The sequence below is a fragment of the Lynx rufus genome, unplaced genomic scaffold (genome assembly GCF_022079265.1).
Source record: "Lynx rufus isolate CCGP_SWC_20201006 ecotype Redwood Valley unplaced genomic scaffold, mLynRuf1.p SCAF_5, whole genome shotgun sequence".
NCBI lineage: Eukaryota > Metazoa > Chordata > Mammalia > Carnivora > Felidae > Lynx > Lynx rufus.
This window is the reverse complement of record NW_025814867.1, coordinates 12,176,588-12,199,728: the sequence shown is the minus strand read 5'-3', so window position 1 is coordinate 12,199,728 and position 23,141 is coordinate 12,176,588. Positions and strand designations below refer to the sequence as shown.

The 23,141-nt window shown below is 41.1% G+C and overlaps 1 protein-coding gene across 1 annotated transcript in view; it reads right to left on the bottom strand.

The window, feature by feature from the left end:
- Positions 1-23,141, bottom strand: part of GADL1 (glutamate decarboxylase like 1) — a 137,169-nt gene that overhangs the window by 60,759 nt on the left and 53,269 nt on the right. Inside the window, exons 11-12 of the mRNA XM_047100262.1 lie at positions 13,091-13,290; positions 3,278-3,329 (exon numbers count right to left, since the gene is read on the bottom strand). Of these exons, the coding sequence (XP_046956218.1) occupies positions 3,278-3,329; positions 13,091-13,290 (252 nt within the window). The remainder of the gene's footprint in view (positions 1-3,277; positions 3,330-13,090; positions 13,291-23,141) is intronic.

Genomic DNA, 23,141 nt, shown 5'->3' with positions numbered 1-23,141 from the left:
TCCCTAAAATGATGGTGAGAGTTTCCTCCCTTAACTTTTAAGCCTTTAGGAGGAACATATACATAACGTTTAAGACAATCCGTCTTTTTTTCCACTTTTTCTTTTAGCTCTATCAAAAGACTTCAGTTCCAAGGTGCACAGGACTTTCCATAGGCACCAGAGCTCCCACAACCAGAGAAATAGAGAAGGCAGTTCAAAATTGTAAAAATAAAGACTAAAACTCAACCTCAAGGAAGTAAAGAAGGCAAGTTAAACTCAAGAATATTTTTTTTTAAAAAAAGTGACTCAGACTCAACCTCCAACCAATCCTATAGCTGTTTTGCGCCTATGTGCTTATATACGCATCTCTTAAAAATATAGATGTTTCCTCATGTAATCATGCCATTATCACACCTAGCAAAATTATTGATAATTCTTTGGTATTATCCAATAGCCAGTTCACATTAGAAGCTTCCCAACTGTTTGAAACTTTACTTTTTACAAGTGTTCAAACTAGGCAACAGCTCCCTCTGCTGCATGTGGTTATCAGGCCTCTTCTGTCTCTTTGAACCTGAGGTGATCATCGCCACCTTCTCCTTTATTTTCCTTCACCCCACTAACCTGTTGAGGAAACCAGGACAGCTGCCCTGTAGAATATCCCACGTTCCAAATTTGCCTTTTTGCTTCTTTCAAGTATCCCCAGAAAGCCATTTCAATATGGATTCTCTTGCTGTCTTTGCAAGTTCTTTCATATCCCCATTTTTCAGGAACTTTGAACTCTTGCTGATAGTGGCAGAAGCCACAGTCAGGAGTCACTGGAGCAGTGTTTCTGCAGCTTATTGGGAGGGCCATCATCATACCTCACCTCTGCTACTGCAACAGCGTCCCAACTTGCCTCGTTCATCCTTACCTTGGCTTTCCTTCACCCCCTCCCACCCCATTCCTCTCTTCCCAAGACATCCAGCACCATCTTTTAAAATGGAATTCATTTGGGGCGCCTGGGTGGCGCAGTCGGTTAAGCGTCCGACTTCAGCCAGGTCACGATCTCGCGGTCCGTGAGTTCGAGCCCCGCGTCGGGCTCTGGGCTGATGGCTCAGAGCCTGGAGCCTGTTTCCGATTCTGTGTCTCCCTCTCTCTCTGCCCCTCCCCCGTTCATGCTCTGTCTCTCTCTGTCCCAAAAATAAATAAACGTTGAAAAAAAATTTAAAAAAAATAAATAAAATGGAATTCAGACTCCTGTCTGCTTAAAACTTCTCTGACGATTACACTTGGAATAAAAGCCAAAGGTCTTACCAGGCCCTACCTGACTCTACCTGATCTGGTCTCTGCCCACCTCTCCAACTGTATCACCTCCTACACCCCTCTTTCTTAATGTGCCTTCTTCTGGTTCCTTAAACACTTCGAACTCCTTGTAGCATTAAGCCTTTGTAGTTGTTTATTGATTCTACCTAGAATGCTTTTCGCTCAGACAGCTAGCTGCATGGCATGCTGTTTACCATCAATCAGGTCTCAGGTAGAAGATGACCTCAGAGGGCCCTACCTGCATGACCCAAACGAAACAAGCCACCCCCCACCGACATCGTCATTCCAGCATTCCACCCTCCTTTAAAAAAAAAAAAAAAAACAAGTTACTTAACATACAGCATAGTCTTGGCTTCAGGAGTAGGACCCAGTGATTCATCTCTTACATGTGACACCCAGTGCTCATCCCAACAAGTGCCCTCCTTAATGCCCATCATCCACTTAACCCATCCTTCCACCCACCTCCCTTCCAGCAGCCCTCAGTTTGTTCTCTGTAGTTAGGAGTCTCTTATGGTTTGCCTCCCTCTCTGTTTTTCTCTCTTTTTTTCCTTCCCTTCCCCTGTGTTCATCTGTTGAGTTTCTCAAATTCCACGCATGAGTGAAATCATGCGATATCTATCTTTCTCTGACTTATTTTCCTTAACATAATACCCTCTGTACATTGTTGCAAATGGCAAGATTTCATTCTTTTTCATTACTGGGTAGTATTCCATTATACAAACACACACGCACGCGCGCGCGCGTGTGTGTGTGTAGACATATATACCAAATCTTCTTTATCCATTCATCAGTCAATGAACACTTGGGCTTCTTCCATAATTTGGCTATTGTTGGTAACACTGCTATAAACACTGGGGAGCATGTGCCCCTTTGAATCAGTATTTTTGTATCCTTTGGATAAATTCCTAGTAGTGCAATTGCTGGGTCATAGATAGTTCTATTTTTAATGTTTTGAGGAACCTCCATACTGTTTTTCAGAGTGGCTGAACCAGTTTGCATTCCCACCAACAGTGTAAAAGGGTTTCCCTTTCTCAGCAATCCTCACCAACATCTGTTTCTATTACAGAACTTGCTACATCTGTAACTATTTATTTGTATACTGGATTGTCTTTCATGAACGTGCTTTATTGTTTTCTTAAGAGGTCTCACTACCTGATGCTTGTTAGGTATTAATTTGCTTGTTTATCGCCTGTCATTTACCATTTTGAGTATAAATACTCCCAGAGAGAGGGATTTCCCTGTTTTATCCTCCCATGCCTAGAACTATGCCTAGCACATAGTAATTGCTCAAGAAATCTTGCTGAATAAATGAATGCCAATGGCAGCCAGATTGCTTACATATAATATAGGTTCCTAGGCTGTAATCTCTAGGGGATTTTTACATTAGGTTAAAATTGCTATATAATACGTGCTATTAGAAGATCTGAGAGAACTTTATACTTCCTATTTCTTAAAAATCAGAATTAAATAACACTCTTCATATTTTCTAACCATATGTTTTAGGAAAAAAAACAATATTCTCTACTTTTGCAACCACTTTACTTCTTATATATAGCAAGCAGTCCAACACAAAATGACTTATTTTCCCATTGCTCCAAAGCTAATATGCTTTCCTTATTTTATAAAAAGACAAAACTAAATGCATTATTGTACATTCACTTAATTGATTTTTCACATGCAGGCACCACTACAGCACAGTTGAATATTCACAGTACAATCATCATGCAATTTATATATTTATTCAGTATTATCCTTGGTAATTATTATTGAGCACTTTAATTTTCAATACTTAAAGGCAAGTGTGCTCTTTGTGAAGCTAACAAAGGAAAAATACTCACTAATAGAGTAAATTAACATAATGGACTCCATGAATTAAGCTAATGACTTGTTTCTAAGTCTGCAACACAAAAACCAGTGAAATATAACAGATTAGAAAATTACCACCTTCATCACTGTTGACTGACAAAATCACGAGCACAATTCTGTAATCACTTACTTCCAGCAGTAGCTTGAATCCTTCTCTTTTCTTGATTTCTTCTACAAGGTATCTAAAAATGAAAGTCACAATAATATTTATGATTTGGAATCTAAAAACTCCATGAACACAACTGACACACACACACACAAACTGCTATTTCTGATGCAGAGACAAGGCTTAGAAATAAGGAAAGGCATAGGGATAGGAATAGACACGGATTTAAACACATATTCCTGAACCTACTGCAGGCCTCTGGGGCCCGAGCAAAAAAAATACATCTTTTTAATAAGGTGATGTCTATCTCACATGTCAGCATCAGACTTTTACCCCACTATGAAAACCACCTACAGTATATCGGAGATACATCTCTGACCACGTGAGTTACACATTTATATTCTAGATGGGGATTTAGTATAGGTACTTAAATTACCCAGCTGGCTTTTGGTGCGTAATCCCACCTATAAGCTCATTTAAAATTAAGGAAGCTCAACATTACCTTTTCCAAGGCCAGAACCGAGGAAAGGAGAAGTGATCATTAGTGTCACGTTAAAAGTTAGTGGGCTGCAGCCACTGATAGAATGTCCATGAAGTCATCTCAAATGTTAGGGAAAAGAGAACTATCAGACCATAAGCAAAGGGCACAGATACATGAGATATGGAGTATGACCGAGAAAAGACAAAAACGACTTTGAGTAAATCCACACAGACACCTCTCCCCCTGGGCTTGGCTACTGTCAATAAAAAGGGGAACATTTTGAAATAATTGGCCTTAAAAATTAGTGATTTGATTATAAGTCTGGAAAAGTTTATAACCCTTGTCCCAGTATTTCAAATTTGGGGGTAAAGTATAAGGAATGACAAAAATGTACTTGCCAGAATATTTATTGTGATTTTATATGTAATAGCGAAAGAAAGGAGGAGAGAAAGAAGCAAACAAACAAACAAGAACACGACACCCAGCAATGAGGACTGGCTTTGAAACTTACGGTCCACGCATCATAGGGAATTATACGGTACAATTGTATGGAATATGAGCATGTCGCTAAACTAAACTACACATATTCAACTAATACTTGAGGACAACAAAAATGTTTTTCTTGGGCCTAAATCTCAAAAAAACTAAAACAACACAATTTACTTTTTGAATCTCAAAGGCTGTTGTAAAAAAGTTAAAATCATACACGTAATTTTGTCTAAATCTACATGTACGTGTATATGTGTATTTAATACAAAATAACCAGAAACAAGAGTAATATCCAGAAATTGGGAAACGGTCAAATAAAACGTATTATAGCAATACAATAGAACATGATGCAGCCGTTAAAAAGAATAGATTATATCTACTTTAATTAAACCACAGGGATGTTTATGATGTATTAGCAAGAGATAAAAGTAAGGTACTGAGAAATACGGATAACACAATTTTGCTTTTTAAGAAATTGTAAAAAGAACGCAAAAGTAATTCCTATCCACATGCATGCATGCGTGCGCGCGCGCACGCGCACACACGCACACACACACACACACACACACACACACACACACACATACATATGTTTTTAACAGAGTAAAGAAAGAAAGGGTACACCATATATTGTTAGTATTTACCCGAGGAAGGAACAAACAGGACGCAATGGGGAAGAGAGAGATTAGTAGCTCTCTTTTTATATTTCTTTGCAAAGTTTCTTGGATGTGGTTACTTGTAAAATTCTTAAAAGGGAACTTAATGAACAAAAATGTAAAGTACAAAACGTATAGACAGACACATGCAATCTCTATCTACATAAGGAAAGCTTCTGAACCATACTTTTTGCAGCTCCTCAGACAAACGTTTATAGGCAATATGTGAACTCTGAAGCAATGCCACACTTCACCCTGAGGAAGCCCACACTAATTCCGGACACCTCAAAGCTAGGGAAAAACTTTGCATCTCTAGAAATCCCGGGACGGACTCTACAAGATTCTAGTTGTGCAGATCATCAATTTTGTGACTTTTGGCAAATCCCTTAGCCTCCCCAAGCCTGCTGCAGTGTCCTCCTGTATATAATGGAGGTGTGGAACTAGGGGGACAAAATCCTTCCCTAACACATGATGACTATAAGAAACTTACACAAAAGTCTCCATTTAAGCTATGTCTGTCAAACAGGCTATAGCTGCTCTCAAGAGAAAGGCATCCTAAAACAGACCGGGATCATTTCAGTTACAACTCTGCTTTTTGCTAACCATGGGGACCCAGACTTTGTGTCAGGGTTAGCGTCCCCACTGCAGCTGCTCTCAGAGCCCGGAAAGCCTAGGGTAACACTCTGAGTTGAGAGTGCAGGTGATTCGGGTGAAGAGCTGCTATTATAAACATCAACAAAGGCTCACACTGGAGTCCCCCAACTATGCTCCATGCCAAACCGTGTAAATACGTCTCCCACATAAAAGAGTTCAATTGCCAAGTAAACGTGAGCAATGCTGGGCATGCCAGTTAGATTACTTTTGTCTACAATTAGAAGGGGACTTGGCTTAATTCATAAAGACATTTATCGGGCTGGTTGGATGGTTCAATACTGGCATCAAAAACCAGGCGTTTTGTATCGTTTCTATCATTTCAGCCCGCCACGCTCAGAGTGCTAATTGTCTCATGTCCACAAGATGTGTGCCACACTCCACACGTCACATCCTTGTACAACGGTGTCCAAGAGGGAAGAGAGGGGGCTGGAGCAAAAGCATTTTCTCTTCATTTCTCTCTATTTAGCTAACACTATTTCCCCCAGGAGCCTTCAAAGAATTCTTCCTATATCTTCTTGACTGAGGCGGAGTCCTATATTTACCCCGAAACTAACTACAGGAAGTGAGATTGGGTTAGACCGATGTTCCCAGCAAGACTATTGCTACCTAAATAAAATCAAGGTTCTGTTAGCAAGAAAGAAAAAGGGAGACTGGCTGTTGGGTGAACAATAAACAGTGTCTGCATGTTAAAAATGTTAAAAGTCAAGCTAAAAAATGTTTCTATATTACAGGTCCCCTCAGAGTCTTTAATGCACTAATGAACACTGAATCTCCAAGAGAGGAGTTAGCATTTCCCAAACATATTTGACCATGAAAACGTTTTTTGGAAGAACATTCATTAAAATCTTCTGGAAGTCTATTATTCCACCGAGTACAGTTTCAGAAATGCTAGTTTAGAAGTGCCTCATCTATAGGGTACTCTATCCTCTTCTTAAATAAATACTTAAATTAAATGGGTTTTTGGGAGGGAATCCAAATAAGGTTTGAGTCACTTCTGCCTACATTCATAGGGATGATTTGTTCCTCACAATTTCTCTTTTCAATACATGGAAACAGACTAAAGATAAAATACATTTCAAAAAAAAAAAAAAAAACAAAACCTAGTCTTATCTGATGCAAACCAGAAAAAAGCTGTACATTGAGTTTGGGGACATGATGCAGGAACCATAAACCCCTTCCACCAAAAGGAATCCGGGTAAATGGATTCAAAAAACAACAATAGCTTATAAAAACTCATCACTGTGCTTCCTACTAATCTTAACAAAAAAAAAAAAAAAAAAAGAGAGAAGGGAGGGGAAACACACACACACACACACACACACACACACACACACACCAGCAAGAATTTTCACCAATCCTACTGGGAAAAAAAAAAAAAAACTCATTATATTAATATTCTGGCTTGATTTTGAAGCATCCATTAATGATGTTCTTGTTCCCAAACACTTCCCTTACAAATATGCTTACAAACATGCTTCCGACATTTGAAGGCCCTCAATTCTCTGATTTGCCCAATAAGTCTGTCTGATATTTTTGCATTGAACTTGTCCTTTCGCAGGACATTCTTTCCAGAAACAGCCTTTCCAGTCTCTTTCTCAGCTACTCAGTCTCCCTGGAACACTCTGGACCAACTTTCTCTCCCAGTCTCACCTCCTCATTTGAAATTTTTTTTTTCCGATGTACCGAGTCTCCCAGAACTCCCGAGAGGTTCCCCATCTGCTCTCTATATGCTCTGCATATATTAGAACATATTGCATGGCTTGTGTGATTCATCACAGACACCTACATACATGCTACGTTCTACTGCAATTGTGATTTTTAAAAAAATTACCAATATAAAGAAAAAGATGAAAACACTGGCCCTTCTATATAGCCTTGTAGACTGTCACCCTCTCATCACCTAGAGAAATACACCAGCACAGAGGTGCCATTGTGTAACTGCTCACCTTTTCCATACTGAAAACAATAAATCCCTCAGTATTCATGCAAGCCAGTGAAATGAATGCCATCTGAGAGATTACAGAGATTGTGTGTCAAGGGAATAGATAAATGATACACTGGAGATCTAACAAAGGAGCCGAATGGGAATTCTTGGGCTGTTTGTTGTTGTTGAAAAGATTTACGCACATGACTTTTCTAGACTCGCTTTAAAAATTACCTCTTACTGAATATCCATTTAAACTGAGGGCCTTAACAAAGGCCTGGAAGGTGCCCTCAGCAACGGGTAGCCCTGGGTATTGTGAAACATTTTCAGCTCATCTAGGCAAATATCAGGGATGCACAGTCACCTGCCTTGTGCCTGAGGTGGTGATTTTAAACCTCAGCCCTCTGGGTCTCAGTGAGGCCTAATAATCACACATTACTATAGGTTCCCAATGTCACTGCTTTTCAAACAATCCAAGGAGAAAGCAGGTTTTTAGTCATTAATATTTCTTGAGATAAGAGTTCTCTTGTCAACTGGAATGACAAGGGTCAAATGGAAATTAGGAAAGGCCTTAGAAATCTTCCAGGCGCTAATTTTTCCCTTTTTCCCACATTCTGACAACTCATTAAGTAAGAATCATCGTCCTCTGGAAAATGTTTGCTCTTGCTTTCCCAAGGGAAGCGAAAGCAAGCTATCTCATCAGGGTAATGGCAATCCATTGTTCCATCAAACTCCGGTCCTTAAATTTTGAGGTCAATATACAAATTTCAAAACTAAGCTCCATTTAGATTCAGGAACGTGGAAATATTGCTTCTGTGGAGTTGAAGTAGCCTTTCCTGCAACATGTCAGGGGGAAAGAGTTGCCTAGCCTTGCCAGTATGTGAGAGACCTGACCAAGGATCTAGGGAAATGGGTACCTTGGCTACAACGGGCTACTGATAATAGGTATGCACACCAAATAGTAACACAATCCTCATCTGCAGCTTTACTTTGCTAATTCTTATCTGCTGAAGGAAATTGTACTTCTTGGAAACAAAACAATGTTGTTCTGAAATTATAGAAATTATGCCAGGCTATGGCCTTCTGGACACGGGTAAGAATGGTTTTTATTAGGTAAACTCTAAAGCAAGTGGCCTAGGGTCAGTGAGCTTGACCATAAATGATGTTTTAACTCTCAAGAGTCGGTGCTTTGAACTGCTTATACTGGCTTACTTAATCGATGGTGTTCTAGGGCTAGGATGGACTGGCTGTTAAGAGCCAATTGTTAAATATTCACGAATTGTTGACAGCTCGCAATTTGACACCATGGGAATATTTACACCACGGGAACTGCCGGCATTTTAGACTTGGGCTTGTGTTTGCTCCTGCTGAGAGCCGGGTTCCCGGTATACCGCTGTATGTGGGCTCAAACAGAACGGACCCCAGAACGGAGATAAAGTCCCTTCTTTCCTCAAGAGCAGAACCACAAACCAATTAGCCAATCTGAAAACAAATAAAATCATAGAAATAAAGACTTACATTGCCAACTTAATATAATTCTTCATCCTAAAGAAACTCTCCGTAATTTCCTATTCACTACAAGTGACACGTCTAAAAGAACGTGAAAAATTCATTAAAAATAGAAGGACTCAGTGTTTGCTCAGCATTGGGGGTAGAACAGGATGACTTTTGCCCACCCCGGGAATAGAGGGTTGGATTTATGAAGAATGTGGAATGTTAAGGCAAAAAAAGAAGAAAAAAACTATGATGAATAGCAGCATGATAGAGGAGGGATTATTTCTCAAATATTTAGATACAGGTCACAGCGTCTGCAGTGATGCTCACTGAAATGTTAATTCAATTCAATTCAACTTGACAAACATTTACAAACAATAAGTGTTTGTTGAATTGAATTGAAGTGTTAACATTTATCCTCCTGTGATATTTCTCTGCAAAAATTAGAAAGTATCCTTAGACTATAAATTAAATTCCACCCTGAGCTGAATGTTAACTTTATAACAAATATGATCATCAAATATTTATATCTAGCCTTCTTTCAAGACACCTGTCAATGAATTCCTTAGCAGCTCAGATGGAATAATGCAGAGATTCTACCACAATTTAGTTGAGAAAATACAAAAACAAAAAAGGAAATAGAGCTTTCTGAACTTTTAAGTGAACAGAAACTATGAATATTTATGGTAGACGTTTTCATTTTTTTTCACCATTGGGTAGTTATCTCACTAATTCTGATAGAGGTACATTAACCCTACTTTTTTTTTTTAATGTTTATTTGTTTTGAGAGAGAGAGAGCATGAGCAGAGGAGGGCACAGAGAGAGGGAAAGAGAGAATCCCAAGCAGGCTCCACACTGCCAGTGCAGAGCCTGATGTAGGGCTCAAACGCATGGCCATGAGATCATGACCTGAGCTGAAATCAAGAGTCAGACACTTAATCGACTGAGCCACCCAGGTGCCCCTAACCCTACTTCTAATAAAGGCATATTCTTCACCTAGTTTCAGCACATATTTTCTAGAAGGAATTGACATCTCTCCAGTGCCAAGGGAGGGCATGACCAGTGAGAGTATCACATTTCCCTGGCGACAGCAACGGATTAGGGATGGACATTTGCCTCATTCAGATATAGAGAAAACTTCCTTTGGGATTGTTGAGAGGAGCACACTCTCCTTTTGACCTTGAACTTGAACCAGGGAGGACACAGATCTTACGCTCCTGGCAGCCACCTTCCAACATAGGAATAAACCAACATAAAAGAGAGCAAATCTGAAAGATGGAGAATGATTAAGGTGATATTGTTTAAGCTCCTAGATAAAGTCATTCCAGAAGTCATCATTACACTAGCTCATAAGGTACATGAGATAATAAATGACCTTTCTTTGTTTATAATATCTTGAATTGTGGTTTCTGTTGCTTACCACCACCAGAGTCCTAAATGATACAATATTTATAGATTTTCAAACTACTTCTTAAACCGTAATCACTAGATTTGCTGACTTCTAACAATCTTCTGAAAGTGCCAAAGCCATCACTTTATCTGTCCTTATAACCAAGCCATTATGAAAGAGTATGAAGGAAATCTCATTTGAAATGGAGCCAGGAAGCCCTGCAGATGGGGCTCTCATGCCCTACAAACTAGACATCAATTGAAGACTTCAACAGGAAGAGGCTACCTTGCGTTTTCCAACAGGAAGAAGCCTATTTTACTACCACAGCAAATAGGAGGAAGATTTTCTCCTTGTCTAGCAACAGCCCCAGCCAATGAGAAGCCATACTACTCAGCCAATGAGAAACCATCACTTCCTGTCTCCTCCAATGGACCCATGTCCAAAGCAACCCCTCTCAACTTCCCCCTTTCCTCTATAAACGCAAACTTCTCCCCTTTGTTCTCCAAACTTGCCTATGTTTTGCCATGGTTTGCATGTCCTGAATTGCAATTCCTCTGTCATTCCCAAATAGACTATTTTTCTGGTAAAAAACTGGCTGTTTTATTTTCAAGGTCAACACCATGTAACTTTGCAGTTCTTCCTGCTAAAAGGCAGATTGTATTCCCTGACTCTCAACATCGAGTTTGGCCATGTGATTTACTTTGGCCATTGGAATGCCAGTAGAGAGGATATAAATGGAACTTTGAAGTCAGCTTGCATAATGGGGCCTTCTTGGCCTTCGGTCATCTCCATCAGATGACACTCTGAACACACTCTGGCTCACCTGTTAATCCAAGGAGGCTGCAAAGCATGTAGGGAGTAGACTGAGACCCTCCACCAACCCCCACGGCCACCATAGTATGAGATAAAGCCACTCCAGCCAACCTGCAGACGTATGAGAATAAATAATTGCTGTTTGGGGGCATCTGAATCAGTCGGTTAAGCCTCCGAGTCTTGATTTTGGCTCAGGCCATGACTTCATGGTTTGTGTTCAAGCCCCGCATGGGGCTCTGTGCTGATAGGGCGGAGCCTGCATGGGATTCTGTCTCCCTCTCTCTCTGTCCCTCCCCCTGTTGTTCTTTATCTCTCTCTCAAAATAAATAAAAATAAACTTGAAAAAATAATGGCTGTTTTAAGACACTGATTTTTCAGACAGTTATTGCACAGAGCACCCATACAATCCCAGTATAGAAAGAGGAAACTGTTTGATGCCTGGGGGCCTCAGTCAGTTAAGCATCTGACTTTGGCTCAGGTCATGATCTCACCCTTCAGGGGTTCAAGCCTCGCATAGGGGTCTGTGCTGACAGCTCGGAGCCTGGAGCCTGTTTCGGATTCTGTGTCTCCCTTTCTTTCTGCCCCTCCCTGTCTCATGCTCTGTCTCTGTGTTTCTCAAAAATAAATAAACGCTAAAAATTAAAAAAAAAAAAAAAGAAAGAGGAAACTGTTTTAAATCTCTAAGTGAGACTTCTGGATTTTGCATGTGAAATGTGAGCAAGAAATATGAAGGAGAGATCATCCAAACCAGAGATCACAAACTCCAGTGCCTGTAGTGGTCAAGCAGGTATAAATAACCAAAACTCATATAGCCTGTAGCTTATGCCAGGCACATTCTAAGGGTTTAACATATGTCAATTCATTTAATCATCACAACAACTATTTGAACTACATACGACTGTTATCTCCATTTTAGGGGGGTGAACCGAGGCACAGAGAGGTTAAGAAACCTGCCCAGGTCACCTAGCTTGTAAATGGTAGACCTAGGTTTTGAGTCCAGGTTGTCTGCAAAAACACAGAAGGAAGTAGGGGGAATGTGGGTCTCTAGACAGGCATCAACATGTTCAGTGGTTTGTCACCATGTGGGACTGAGAGCATTCAGATCTTTCGAGAGAAGCCAAAAATCCAGATTTTTGACAAATCTCCCTATTTTTAAATATTTTAAGTCTTTAAATGTTTGAGTTTTTTTTTTTAACACCAAGAAGATTAAGTCTATGCAGTTGGGGCTCAACCAATCACATTTAAAACTAAATTTGGCTGTGGCCTGCCCATTTGCACCCACTGATCCAAGCTTAGCAGAAGAGTCTTGAGTGGCAAATGTCCACCACCTGTCTCTCGAGAGCTTGTCTAATGCCTTTGGAAGTGTCTTCAAAAGCTTTGTCTCTGACATTACGACGAGACAGGTAACCACAGCACTTCAAGATTACCTTTACCTTCTTGCCTCTACTCCAGCCCCACGTTCTCACAGACCTGCTGTTCAGGTCTTTCAAGTCACCATGATTTGGGCTTGGTCCTCCCTCTGCTCGCACCATTCTCCTTCCCTTTCTTCACCGGGTCTTAGTTAAATGTCACTTCCTCCAGGAAGCCTCTGCCAAAGCCCCTCAAGAACACTAGGGAAGCCACCTGAATGCTCTTGGAGCACCACATACCTCTCCTTACCAAAAAGTAGGTTCACCTTTATTTGATCAGGTTTGTCACTTAAATGTATCTGTTACTAGGCTGGGACCCCAGAGGGCAGGGGTAGGACGGTTTTGTTCACAATTCCTAACACACAGTAGGTACTGAAAAAATGGCCATTATATGAAAGAAGAAATGCACAAAAGAAAGACCATGTGTAGATCTCACAAATGTCATTTCCATAGAGTCTTTTTTACAGACGTGCGTGAGCGCGCGCGCACACACACACACACACACACACACACACACAGGCAAGTACCTAGATAAAGCAAGTGCACGATTAACTCTTTCCTCAAGGCCTAATGTTCCCAGGGCCTTCCAAGTCATCCAGAACTTGAATGCATCTGGTCTCCTGCTGCATTGGATAGACTTGTCTCCTGTGTCATAGCTGACATCATAGAATTTATCCTGCTGGAAGAGGTAAGATGCCTTGGCAGAGTAGCATTTCTTGAGAAGGTCCTTTTGAAAAAAAAAAGGAAGAAAAAGAAAGAAAGAAAGAAAGAAAGAAAGAAGAAAGAAAAGACTGTAAGACTGTCAATTTTTAGAATACACTTTATTTCAAAAACACACACCCACAAACAAAACCTGTGTGATATTCTACTACCTTGTGCCAAAGGCATTTGTTCTCCCTCTGTGACCGCCCTGCATGGGAAGCAGTCTATGTGTGTATTAACTTTGAGACACAGGTTACCTATTTTGTTTGGGAAAAAAAAAAACCCTCAAAGTTGAGAATTGCTCAGTCCATCTTCACAATCTCACTGATGATTACGGGGAAGCTTGGCAATGACCAAGTAATCATCGTACAATATCAAAGTGGGTCAATTTCTCAAGATGAAAAATATCAGTTGGTAACTCACTCAAAGCTCCATACTGGGAAAAAATACCTAACATATTGTATATACTTTGTATAATATCATAGGCAAAACAAATAGGCATTTATAGCCTCTTCCTTTAAAGTCATATTCATATTGACAAGGCCAAAAGTGACAACAACCCAGGGATAAAAAACCTGATGAAGGAGCTATGGGAGAGTTCAACGGCAGCCAGCAAGTTATAACTATCACCAATATCAGCTGCAATTGCAAAGGGTTTTGGGGGGTTGGTCCTGCATGGGTTTTATTTTGCAACCAAATTCGATCTGCATTTACTGACTGGTTACTTCTCTTTAAGCAGTGGGTGACAATTTACCCTATTTAATACCATTCTAAATTCTTTGCCCTGACCTCAAATTTTTAGAGTTTAATCCTGGTTATCCTCCAAGTCATCTGGTGTCCACAGAATCCCAGATTTCCTAACCCATCCCTTCACCTTGCCCTATGCATCTCTGAGCATCTTAATTCCTACAGAATACTTAGTAAAACCCTCTGCTTCCCTGACATAGCCAAACTACTCAATGTCCTTTGACCACTAGATCATGCCTCATCTGTGTCTTTGCTCCCATCACTTGCTTGACCCTATCTCTATTTTAACATAGTATTTGACACATTCAAAAATACATTCAGTGTATCTACAAGTTCTGAAGTTTACTAACACCGAACATAGTCTTTCCTCTTTATCTAGGTCTGCCCTTCCTTTGGGTCCCATCTCAAGTTATGCTTTCCCTTCAGCTTCTTTTCTGCCCATCCCATTGGACTCACTTCTTCCTTTTATGTTTGGCTCTGGTTGCTGGCTTTGCTCCTGCGGTGCCCCTACTCAATATGCAGTCTGCATGTATTCTCTCCTTGTGTGGCCAAGCACGTTCTAGAGGGAAGGAACCATTTCCTATTCATGCCCACATCCACAGAGTTTAACACTGTATTGGGCATAGAAGACCCTCCCTAAGCAATTAGGGTGATGATGCCCCTCCCCATATTCCACATTCCCCTCACATTCCCCTGACACGTAGTATAAACAGAATAAACCCAGATACATGAACTTCTCATTTGGCAGGCACATCTTCTAAATCTTAATAATACAAAAGGATCAATGCTGTACAGGAAGCTACAGAGAAACACCCCACTGGTCCTAGAAATGATCTCTTCTGAACAGAGAGTGTATTCGTTTGACTAATCAACTTGGTGCATTCCAAACAAAACCACGCATTTGCATGTTACAATGGTAACGTTGTATTGTGTGGCCACTGATCTGAATATAGGTGTTCCATTACCAGAAACCATGATTTTATGTTATGTAAAAAATTCTAGACCAGCTATAATCAAGAACTCCAAAATTCCCACTCAACCAAAATTGTTGTTATTATCCAAAATAAACAACATAAAATAATAACTAAAAGAATACTAGGAAGTCTTCAGTCTCTCTCTGGTGGATACTGTTGGGAGACACAGAAGAAGAACAGATTGCTCTGATCTGAACATTAAGGTATAAAGGGCCCCTTGCTTTTTATTCTTTACTTTAATTCTCTCAGCAATCCTCAGCTTTGATCACAGCCCTTACCACTGTATCTCCCTACCCTCAAAGGTCAGAAAATTTGATTGTTGTTTCCATAGCAACTGCAGCCTGACCATATATTCTAACATTAAAAGGCCACTGCATACATTTTAAGGACAAAACACGCACACACACTCTTGTACTTGCATCATGACTATAAATTTGCTTTCATCAACCATGAAAGACTCCAAGAAATCCCCCAAGCAGATCAACTTTGGACATGTCTTGGGCAAGTTTCAGTGCCTAACACCGGTGACTGGAAGGGAGAGGAAGCCCATCCATTATCAGGAGACAAATTGCATCATCATAGGCAAATGGAGAAGAGAAGAGCCAAAAACATCACACACCAGAATGAGTGATTGTCCTACAGTCATGACACCATTAATTTCATTGCACTGAAAAATCCTCCTGCCCTGGGAAGGTTTCATAAAGCACAACTGGAGGCTTGGGATTTCCTTTATCGAAAATAAATGAAAACTTTCACCACGAAGTTCCTGCTTTGCATTTTAGTTTATATCCTTGTGTTACAATGGATGCGATGCGTTTAGTTTTAAGATACACATCTACTAAGGCAAGATGTTTCAGACCTCCAGAGAAAAGAACGTTTTGGAACAAGTAGAGTAAAAGTTAGTGTTTTTGAAAACACTTAATTAGTCATTATTGTGCTATCAAAGAGAAGCACCCTGTTTATCTTGCTCATCTTTATAATCTTAACACTAGCAGGACAATAAATACTAGTTCTATGATTTCCAGAGACACAGAGGCAATGAGAATACCAATTGCTTTATATTGTGATATCATGTCAAACAGTTCTCAGGAATTAGTGGATATTGTACTAGCACTCACACAGTGGTAGGTACAAGAAATGCAAGCAAAGTAGCTTAAGCAAAAAGGAGAAATTTTATAGGCTCATATATTTAAAACTCCAGGCACATATAATCTTCAGGCACAGGTGGATCCAGGATCAAATCTGGAATCTGTCTTTCTCTTCTTATTCTCTTTTGCACTGGTCTCATTCCCTGGCAGAAAGCTGGGAGGAAGCCTGGGAATGGGGGCTTCCAGTAGGACCTGTGAGTGCCCAGGGAGGCTCTGTTGGGAGAGAATGGAGAAGAGACCGCCTCTGCTGGTGATGCCCCTAAAGCAGAGAGGGACTGCTGCCCTCCCCCTCAATCTCAATCTCTCGTCTGAACGTCCCGTTGCCCAAACTTAACAGGAAGCCAATTGGCGAGGGAGCCTGGGAAATGTGATTTGTAGGAGGCACACCCCTTTCAGAGCAAAGCAGAAGAAGGCTGAAGAATGAATTATACAGTAAAGAGAAACAAGCAAATGACAAGCACGCTGCATGAGTACAGAAACCACATCTTGCCTTTTCACTGTACAGAACCTAGTACGTAATAGTACTGACCAGAGCCAGCATTAATGGAGTTCTTACTATGGGTCAGCCACTGGATATGCATGAACTCATTGATGTCTCAGAACAATCCAATGATGTAAGTTCTATTATTTTTGTCAATGCCATGTACCTGTGACAAAACTCTAACGTGGCGAGGTTCAGTTAATTACCTAAGATCATATAGCTACCAGGTAGTGAGGCTGGATTTCAAACCAAGGCTGCTGGGATTAAGGGCATGAACACTGCATCCATTACACTCTAGTCTTTCTACAGTGGGCCCTTAAATACATGTGCAAGAGAGTGGCCCATAAATGTTCATGGAAAGTCCTGAAAGAGGGCACCCGAGCGACCCAGTCAGTTAAGCATCCGACTCTTGATATTGGCTCAGATCGTGATCTCATGGTGTGGGGTAGAGCCCCGCCCTGGTCTCCATGCTGAGTGTGGAGGCTGCTAGGGATTCTCTCTCTCCCTCTGCCCCTCCCGGTTTGTGCTCTCTCTCGCTCTCTCAAAATAAACAAATAAACTAAAAACAAAAGTCCTGAAGAGGCTGGTGAAAAGGAAAATGGCCCATCGAGAACACACTGAAATGGAGATCAAAACAACTATAATCCCATTGCAGACCCTTGCTTTTTTCCCATAACTATGACTTCTGTCTTACTAATGGTGGTGTTTGTCTATAAAGCATTCTGGTGTTCATCTAAATACTTGTGACGCTGGTGATGTTTAAGGGCATCACTACAAATACATAATGAATCGGCACATTTTTCTTGTTGAGCTGAGTCAAACCATTTTTTATTTCCACAGGCTAGATCAAATGCTGTTGTCTCTTTCCCAGAAGTCAATGACCACATGGGCCTACTTATGTCCTCACTCCTTGCAATCATGTTTTTCAGCTCAGCCAACGAAAACTATCCCAAATTCTTCCCATATGGCTCTTTCCATATTCTGTCCCATATCATTATTATTTACATGCAAGACATCGACTAAATGCCTTAGGAAATCGGCATATTAATAATTTTTGTACTAACTAATTCATTACGAAATTATGTACTGAGTACTTGTTGCCTAACAAGCACTATGAGAAGCCTGGGCATACAACCCCATGGAGGTACTAAGCATCTTGGCTAACATTTGTTGACTGGATGTGCAAAACTAAATTTAGGTTATGAATAGCAGAAAGGTTTGGTTGTAAACTAAAACGTAATGGTGAATTTTAAAAATGATCATCTCTTCTCATCTTAGCTTTATGGCTTAAGTGAACAAACATTTGAGAGGCTTAGTATATGACAAAAGCTATGCTAGGCACTGGGGATGTAATGGTAAATAAGAAAACCACTATCCCTAGTCTACGGCCATACCACCCTGAACGCCCCCGATCTCGTCTGATCTCAGAAGCTAAGCAGGGTCGGGCCTGGTTAGTACTTGGATGGGAGAAAACGACTATCCCTAAGAAGTTGAAGATGGAGATAGGAATAGAAAAACAGGCAGTTACAGAATGGGGCCGGAAGAGGGGTAAGAACAAAGTCTACAGAGCATGAAGGATGGTCAACTTTCACTAACTCAGAGATGTTAGGGCTCTTCGCGAGAAGAAATAGGTCACTGAGAGCTGAAAGATGGGGAGGAGCTGGGTGGAAGAGAAGATGGAATGAATTCAGTCTGACTGGGGCTAATTAATGGGGTAGGGCAGAGTTAGTAAGGCTGGAAAGGTACAGAGTAGCCAAGTCACCACGGATCGTAAGTGCCACAGTAAGAATGACTGGTCACAGAATTTTCACGGGCTTATACAGATACTTCAACCTAAACCTCATTATTGATCTGGCAGAATAAAGTGAGAATCAGCAGATGTAGAGTCCGCTTTTGATTTAGTCACTTGGGTGTCAGCGCTCAAAGCAAGTCACTTAACATTTTGGGCTTCATTTTTCCCATCAATGTAATGGAGATAATGATACTTGCTCTGCCCACCTTACAGGAATATTATGAAAATCTAATGAAATAATGTTAACTGGGGGCACCTCTCAATCTTTTGGCCAAAAATCCTGCTCATCACTCCCTTCTTCCTACATATTCCCATACCCCCAACCCTTTCCGACTGTCCTTTGATTTACTTCTCACCCCAAGCAAGTTGAAGAACGACATGCCAGCTCTAGACAGTGTTGCTGCTTATGAAATGAGCATATTATACCTCTCACCCACCTCCCGTGTTTAATGGTAGGTCTCAGCCAGCAGATATAGAAAACCAAGTGACAGACTATGTTAAGGCTATTAAAAGAAATGTTAGGGTAAATAGGAAGAATTACCTCCAAGTGGAGGTAAGCCTGACCTTGCTTAAGCTAGGACTCTTGATGGCTCTCATAGATGCTGTGGATCTTTACAAGTGAAAAAGAGACATAAGGGAGTGGAGGGGGGAGGAAGGAAGGGAGGTAGGAAGCAAGGAAGGAAGGGAGAAGAATAATATAAGGATATTATTTCGAAATGAGTTTTCGCGTCTTAAAGTATAGGTCAACCTATACTTTATGTTTATGTTATGTTTATACAGGTGTGTTTAAAACCCATGGAAACCAGAAGACCATTAAGTTTCTCCTCTAATGCACCAAGGTTCTTGTACTGGCACAGCACTTTCAGGAATCTTTGACATTTTTGTTTAGTTTTTGCTGTACCATGTAGGAAAGTGAGACCATAACCCTTTATCTTCACATCTTCCAATGCAATGTCCATCCACTACTTTTGACTCTCTGTTTGTTCTTCAATCCCACAAATATTCCCTTTCTGACTTTCACGGGTATAGAGCATTTTGCCAGTCTTTATGGTAGGAATGAGACCTGGCCATCAAAATCACTGGCAACGTGAAAATCGTGCATTTACCGTCACTGGAGTCCTGACTCTGTCCCTCTGCGCACCGTCCATCAGATTCCCCTAGTCTCGGGCAGTTACTGACTGACAGGCAGTGTGTTTCACATGCTCAGCTCTGCTGTAAGATCTGTGCATTATTGGAAATTGGCCTTGAACTTTAATCCGCTAGGCCTCCACTTTCTGGGCTTCTACATACAGTATTTCTGCATTTTGCCCCATTCACGTTCATCTATAATCCAAAGCAAGTACCCTTTTCTTCGCAGATTCTTTGGATAGACATCTTTCATTTTTCTCATGGTATGCCTTGGGTCTCTCTTTTTTGGGATTTATTTACTTCATTGTCTTTCTGTTACCTGTAGCTTTTTCGCTGGCTGCCAAAGCAGAAAATTGCTAAAATCATCTGGTGCTGTATCTTGCTTGAGAGAAAACTTACTCTACTTAATAAGCAGCCATCACAAAATTCCATTTGGAATTTTTCTAAATTCCCCACCAGATCAGAGTTCTTATTTGTGTTTTCTTTTGCCATTTAGTGGTTAGTTTCAGACACATCGTGCTTCACTGGCCACCTCAGTCGTTGCAGAAGGTTCACACCCCAACTTAGGGGCCTCTCTTGGCAGCTCTGAATCATTTTTTGATCAATTGATTCAGCCCTCTTTCTTATCCGTTCCCAAACGTTAGTATCACCCCCACATCAACCTCTGCTTAGGTCTTCAGTTAATTCTCCAATTCTTACTCCCCTCTGTCACGTGTGTTTTCTGGAAGATGTTAGGTATGGAAGTTCGATCATATTTCAGATGCTTGTGCTTGAATTCCCGAAGATCTGGTGAACAACCTGCCCCCCTTCTACTGCCACGTGGTGACACATTTGAGCCTGCTGTCCTGCCAACCACAAGGGTGTGCATTCACGCACGGGCAGGGCCAATGAGGCCAGAAACTCCCTACTTTTCTTGACAGACTCCTACATTATTATCATGTGAACTCTGTAAGACCAGCGGGGCCAAATCACTTTGATATCATATGCGAAAACCACTGATTACCCTGGAATGTTTGGGCACTAAGTGTTAATACCAAAGGCCACTCCTCCTTCCAGAAAGCCTCCTGGAAGATTCCGGAAAGTTTTGTTAAGTGCTAGGCCTGCAGGCCTGATGGGCATTTTTCAGAGAACTGATAAGAGTACTTCAGTGGCAGATTGAAGATTCTATATTTGCTAATGAGCTGTAACTCTTTTGTAAATATCCCTAACTAAGGGTCGGAATGAGCTGGTTTAAAAATGAGGAGAGACTGAGCTAAAATATTTTTTTTATTTTTTTTTTTAATTTTTTTTTTCAACGTTTTTTATTTATTTTTGGGACAGAGAGAGACAGAGCATGAACGGGGGAGGGGCAGAGAGAGAGGGAGACACAGAATCGGAAACAGGCTCCAGGCTCTGAGCCATCAGCCCAGAGCCCGACGCGGGGCGCGAACCCACGGACCGCGAGATCGTGACCTGGCTGAAGTCGGACGCTTAACCGACTGCGCCACCCAGGCGCCCCAAAACATTTTTTTTTAAAGAAATGCAACTTAACAATTTTAAGCAGCGAGGGTGACTACAGGAGAGCAGCAAGTTGGGCTCAGTGTCTTAGAGAATGTGTAAGTGCTTCTATAAATAGGTAAGAAACATTTGATAGTCCAGAGATAACTTGGCAATACCTCTGCATGCCCTACAAGCATTTAAAAATAGTGCAATCGGGCTTCTCTCTTAGGACAGATGAAGATTTTCTGATCTTCCCCAGGCAGCTATCAACATACTTTTCTGTTAAATATAATCTAAAGCAGTGGTTTTCAAACTCTGATTATAGCCCACAGTCAAGCAACTGTGTTTAGGTGGTGACAGTCTCCACCCTGATATCCATGAAACTGAAACATGAATTTGATGGAATAGTACCCATCACTACCACCTGAACAACATACTCATATTTTCTACTCTATTCTATCCTGACTATTCATTGAAAAGGAAAATAAAAAGCTGAGGTGACTTACAATTGACTATATAACTCAAAACCAATTAGTACGGTGGTCCTTAACTGTAGCTAATATTAGAATTATCTGAAGAGTTTTTTTTTAATTTTTATTTTTTTTTAATTTTTTTTTTTTTTAATACCAATGCAAGATCCTTACTCCAGACCAAAAAGTCAGAATTTCTGGTGTGGGGTAAGGGTGATGGCATTTTTTTTTTAGGCTTCTCAGATGATCCTAATGTGCAGCCAGGATTGAAAACCATGGTTCTGATGGGTCTGGACCTTATGTTGAAAACTCTTGATCTGGAATATTCAGTCAGCATTACATTGACATAGAGTCCAGAGAACTCTGAGGTGTTGAGTTTTTATAAGGCTGTATAAACCCAGATGATTATCTGACTACTTTTCATGCTAATCGTGTCCATTATCACAGTTGTATTTCTGTGTGAATACAAATGAGGAATGGCTTTATTCTAGGCACCTAAGTAAAGAAAACATAGGTGGATATGAATAATACTGGACTCTTAATCAAAGCGGGGGAGGGGGAACAAGGCAGCTTATGAAAACACAATGTGGTAGGATGAGGAGAGAGGGAAGAAGAGGAGAAAAAGAGGGATGCGGGAGTGGGGAAGGGAAAGGAGGAAGAGAGAAGTCAAGGCCAGGGGAAACGCCGTGGGGAAGCACAGTGCAACTGCCGTGGTATCTGTACACAGAAGTCATGCTGGACGGAGGGTGAAGGGCAGAGACTCCCCGACGGTTTCTCAGCCCGCCCGGTCATGTGCACAACGCAAGAGCGCCCAGTGGCCAAATGCTGCGTATTTACTCTAACTGGCAAGTACTTCACTTTGCTCCATCAGATCACATTTTCATTCACCTATAAATTGAGGATAATGATATTGCAAGGCAGCCCTCCTCCTGGGGATAAGTATTGGTGCCATAATGGGCAAGTGAAGGTCTGGAAAAACACTTATTAACACAAGACCTGTTTCTTCAGTCTGGACGGCTGGCTTGGCATCTCTCCCAGATAGGTGGTCGGGTACGTAGAGAAATGGTGTCTTTCATTTCGGCCAAAATGGATCTAAAGCAAGTGTGCTCCTGGGGGCCGAGGCTAGAAAAGTACTCCACACCAGGAGCGTGGTATTTAGCAAAAAATAAAACTAAATAAATAAAAAAAATCGATCTGTGTCTCCAGCTGATTGTGATGCTGTTAACGAGGGCCCGGTTCCTTCTCAGGTGGAATTTTACACGTTCAGTGGCAAGGCCGCCGGCCTACATTTCTTGGAGTTGGAACATTCTCGAGAGGTCTGGCCTCTGAGGCCTGGAGTGTAGGTAAGAAATTGATGTTATACAGGGGAGGAGTGCGGTGCAGCAAGGCAATTTCTGAAACACAAGTTTCCTGCTCTTCATTGCATAAATCCCATCAAACTGTTGTTGGAAATCATTGGTAATTACCATGACCATGGGCAATCCTACTCAAAACTGGCCTTAAATCATAGTTTAAAATGAATCAGGAAGTGCTTGGCAAAACCCTCTAATAGGACGCAAGATCTAGCGGACAAAAGCATGTTTTTCCCCCAAAGACATGATAAAAGAGAGAAATGTGCTAAGATAACAAAGAATTGGGGCGCCTGGGTGGCTCAGTG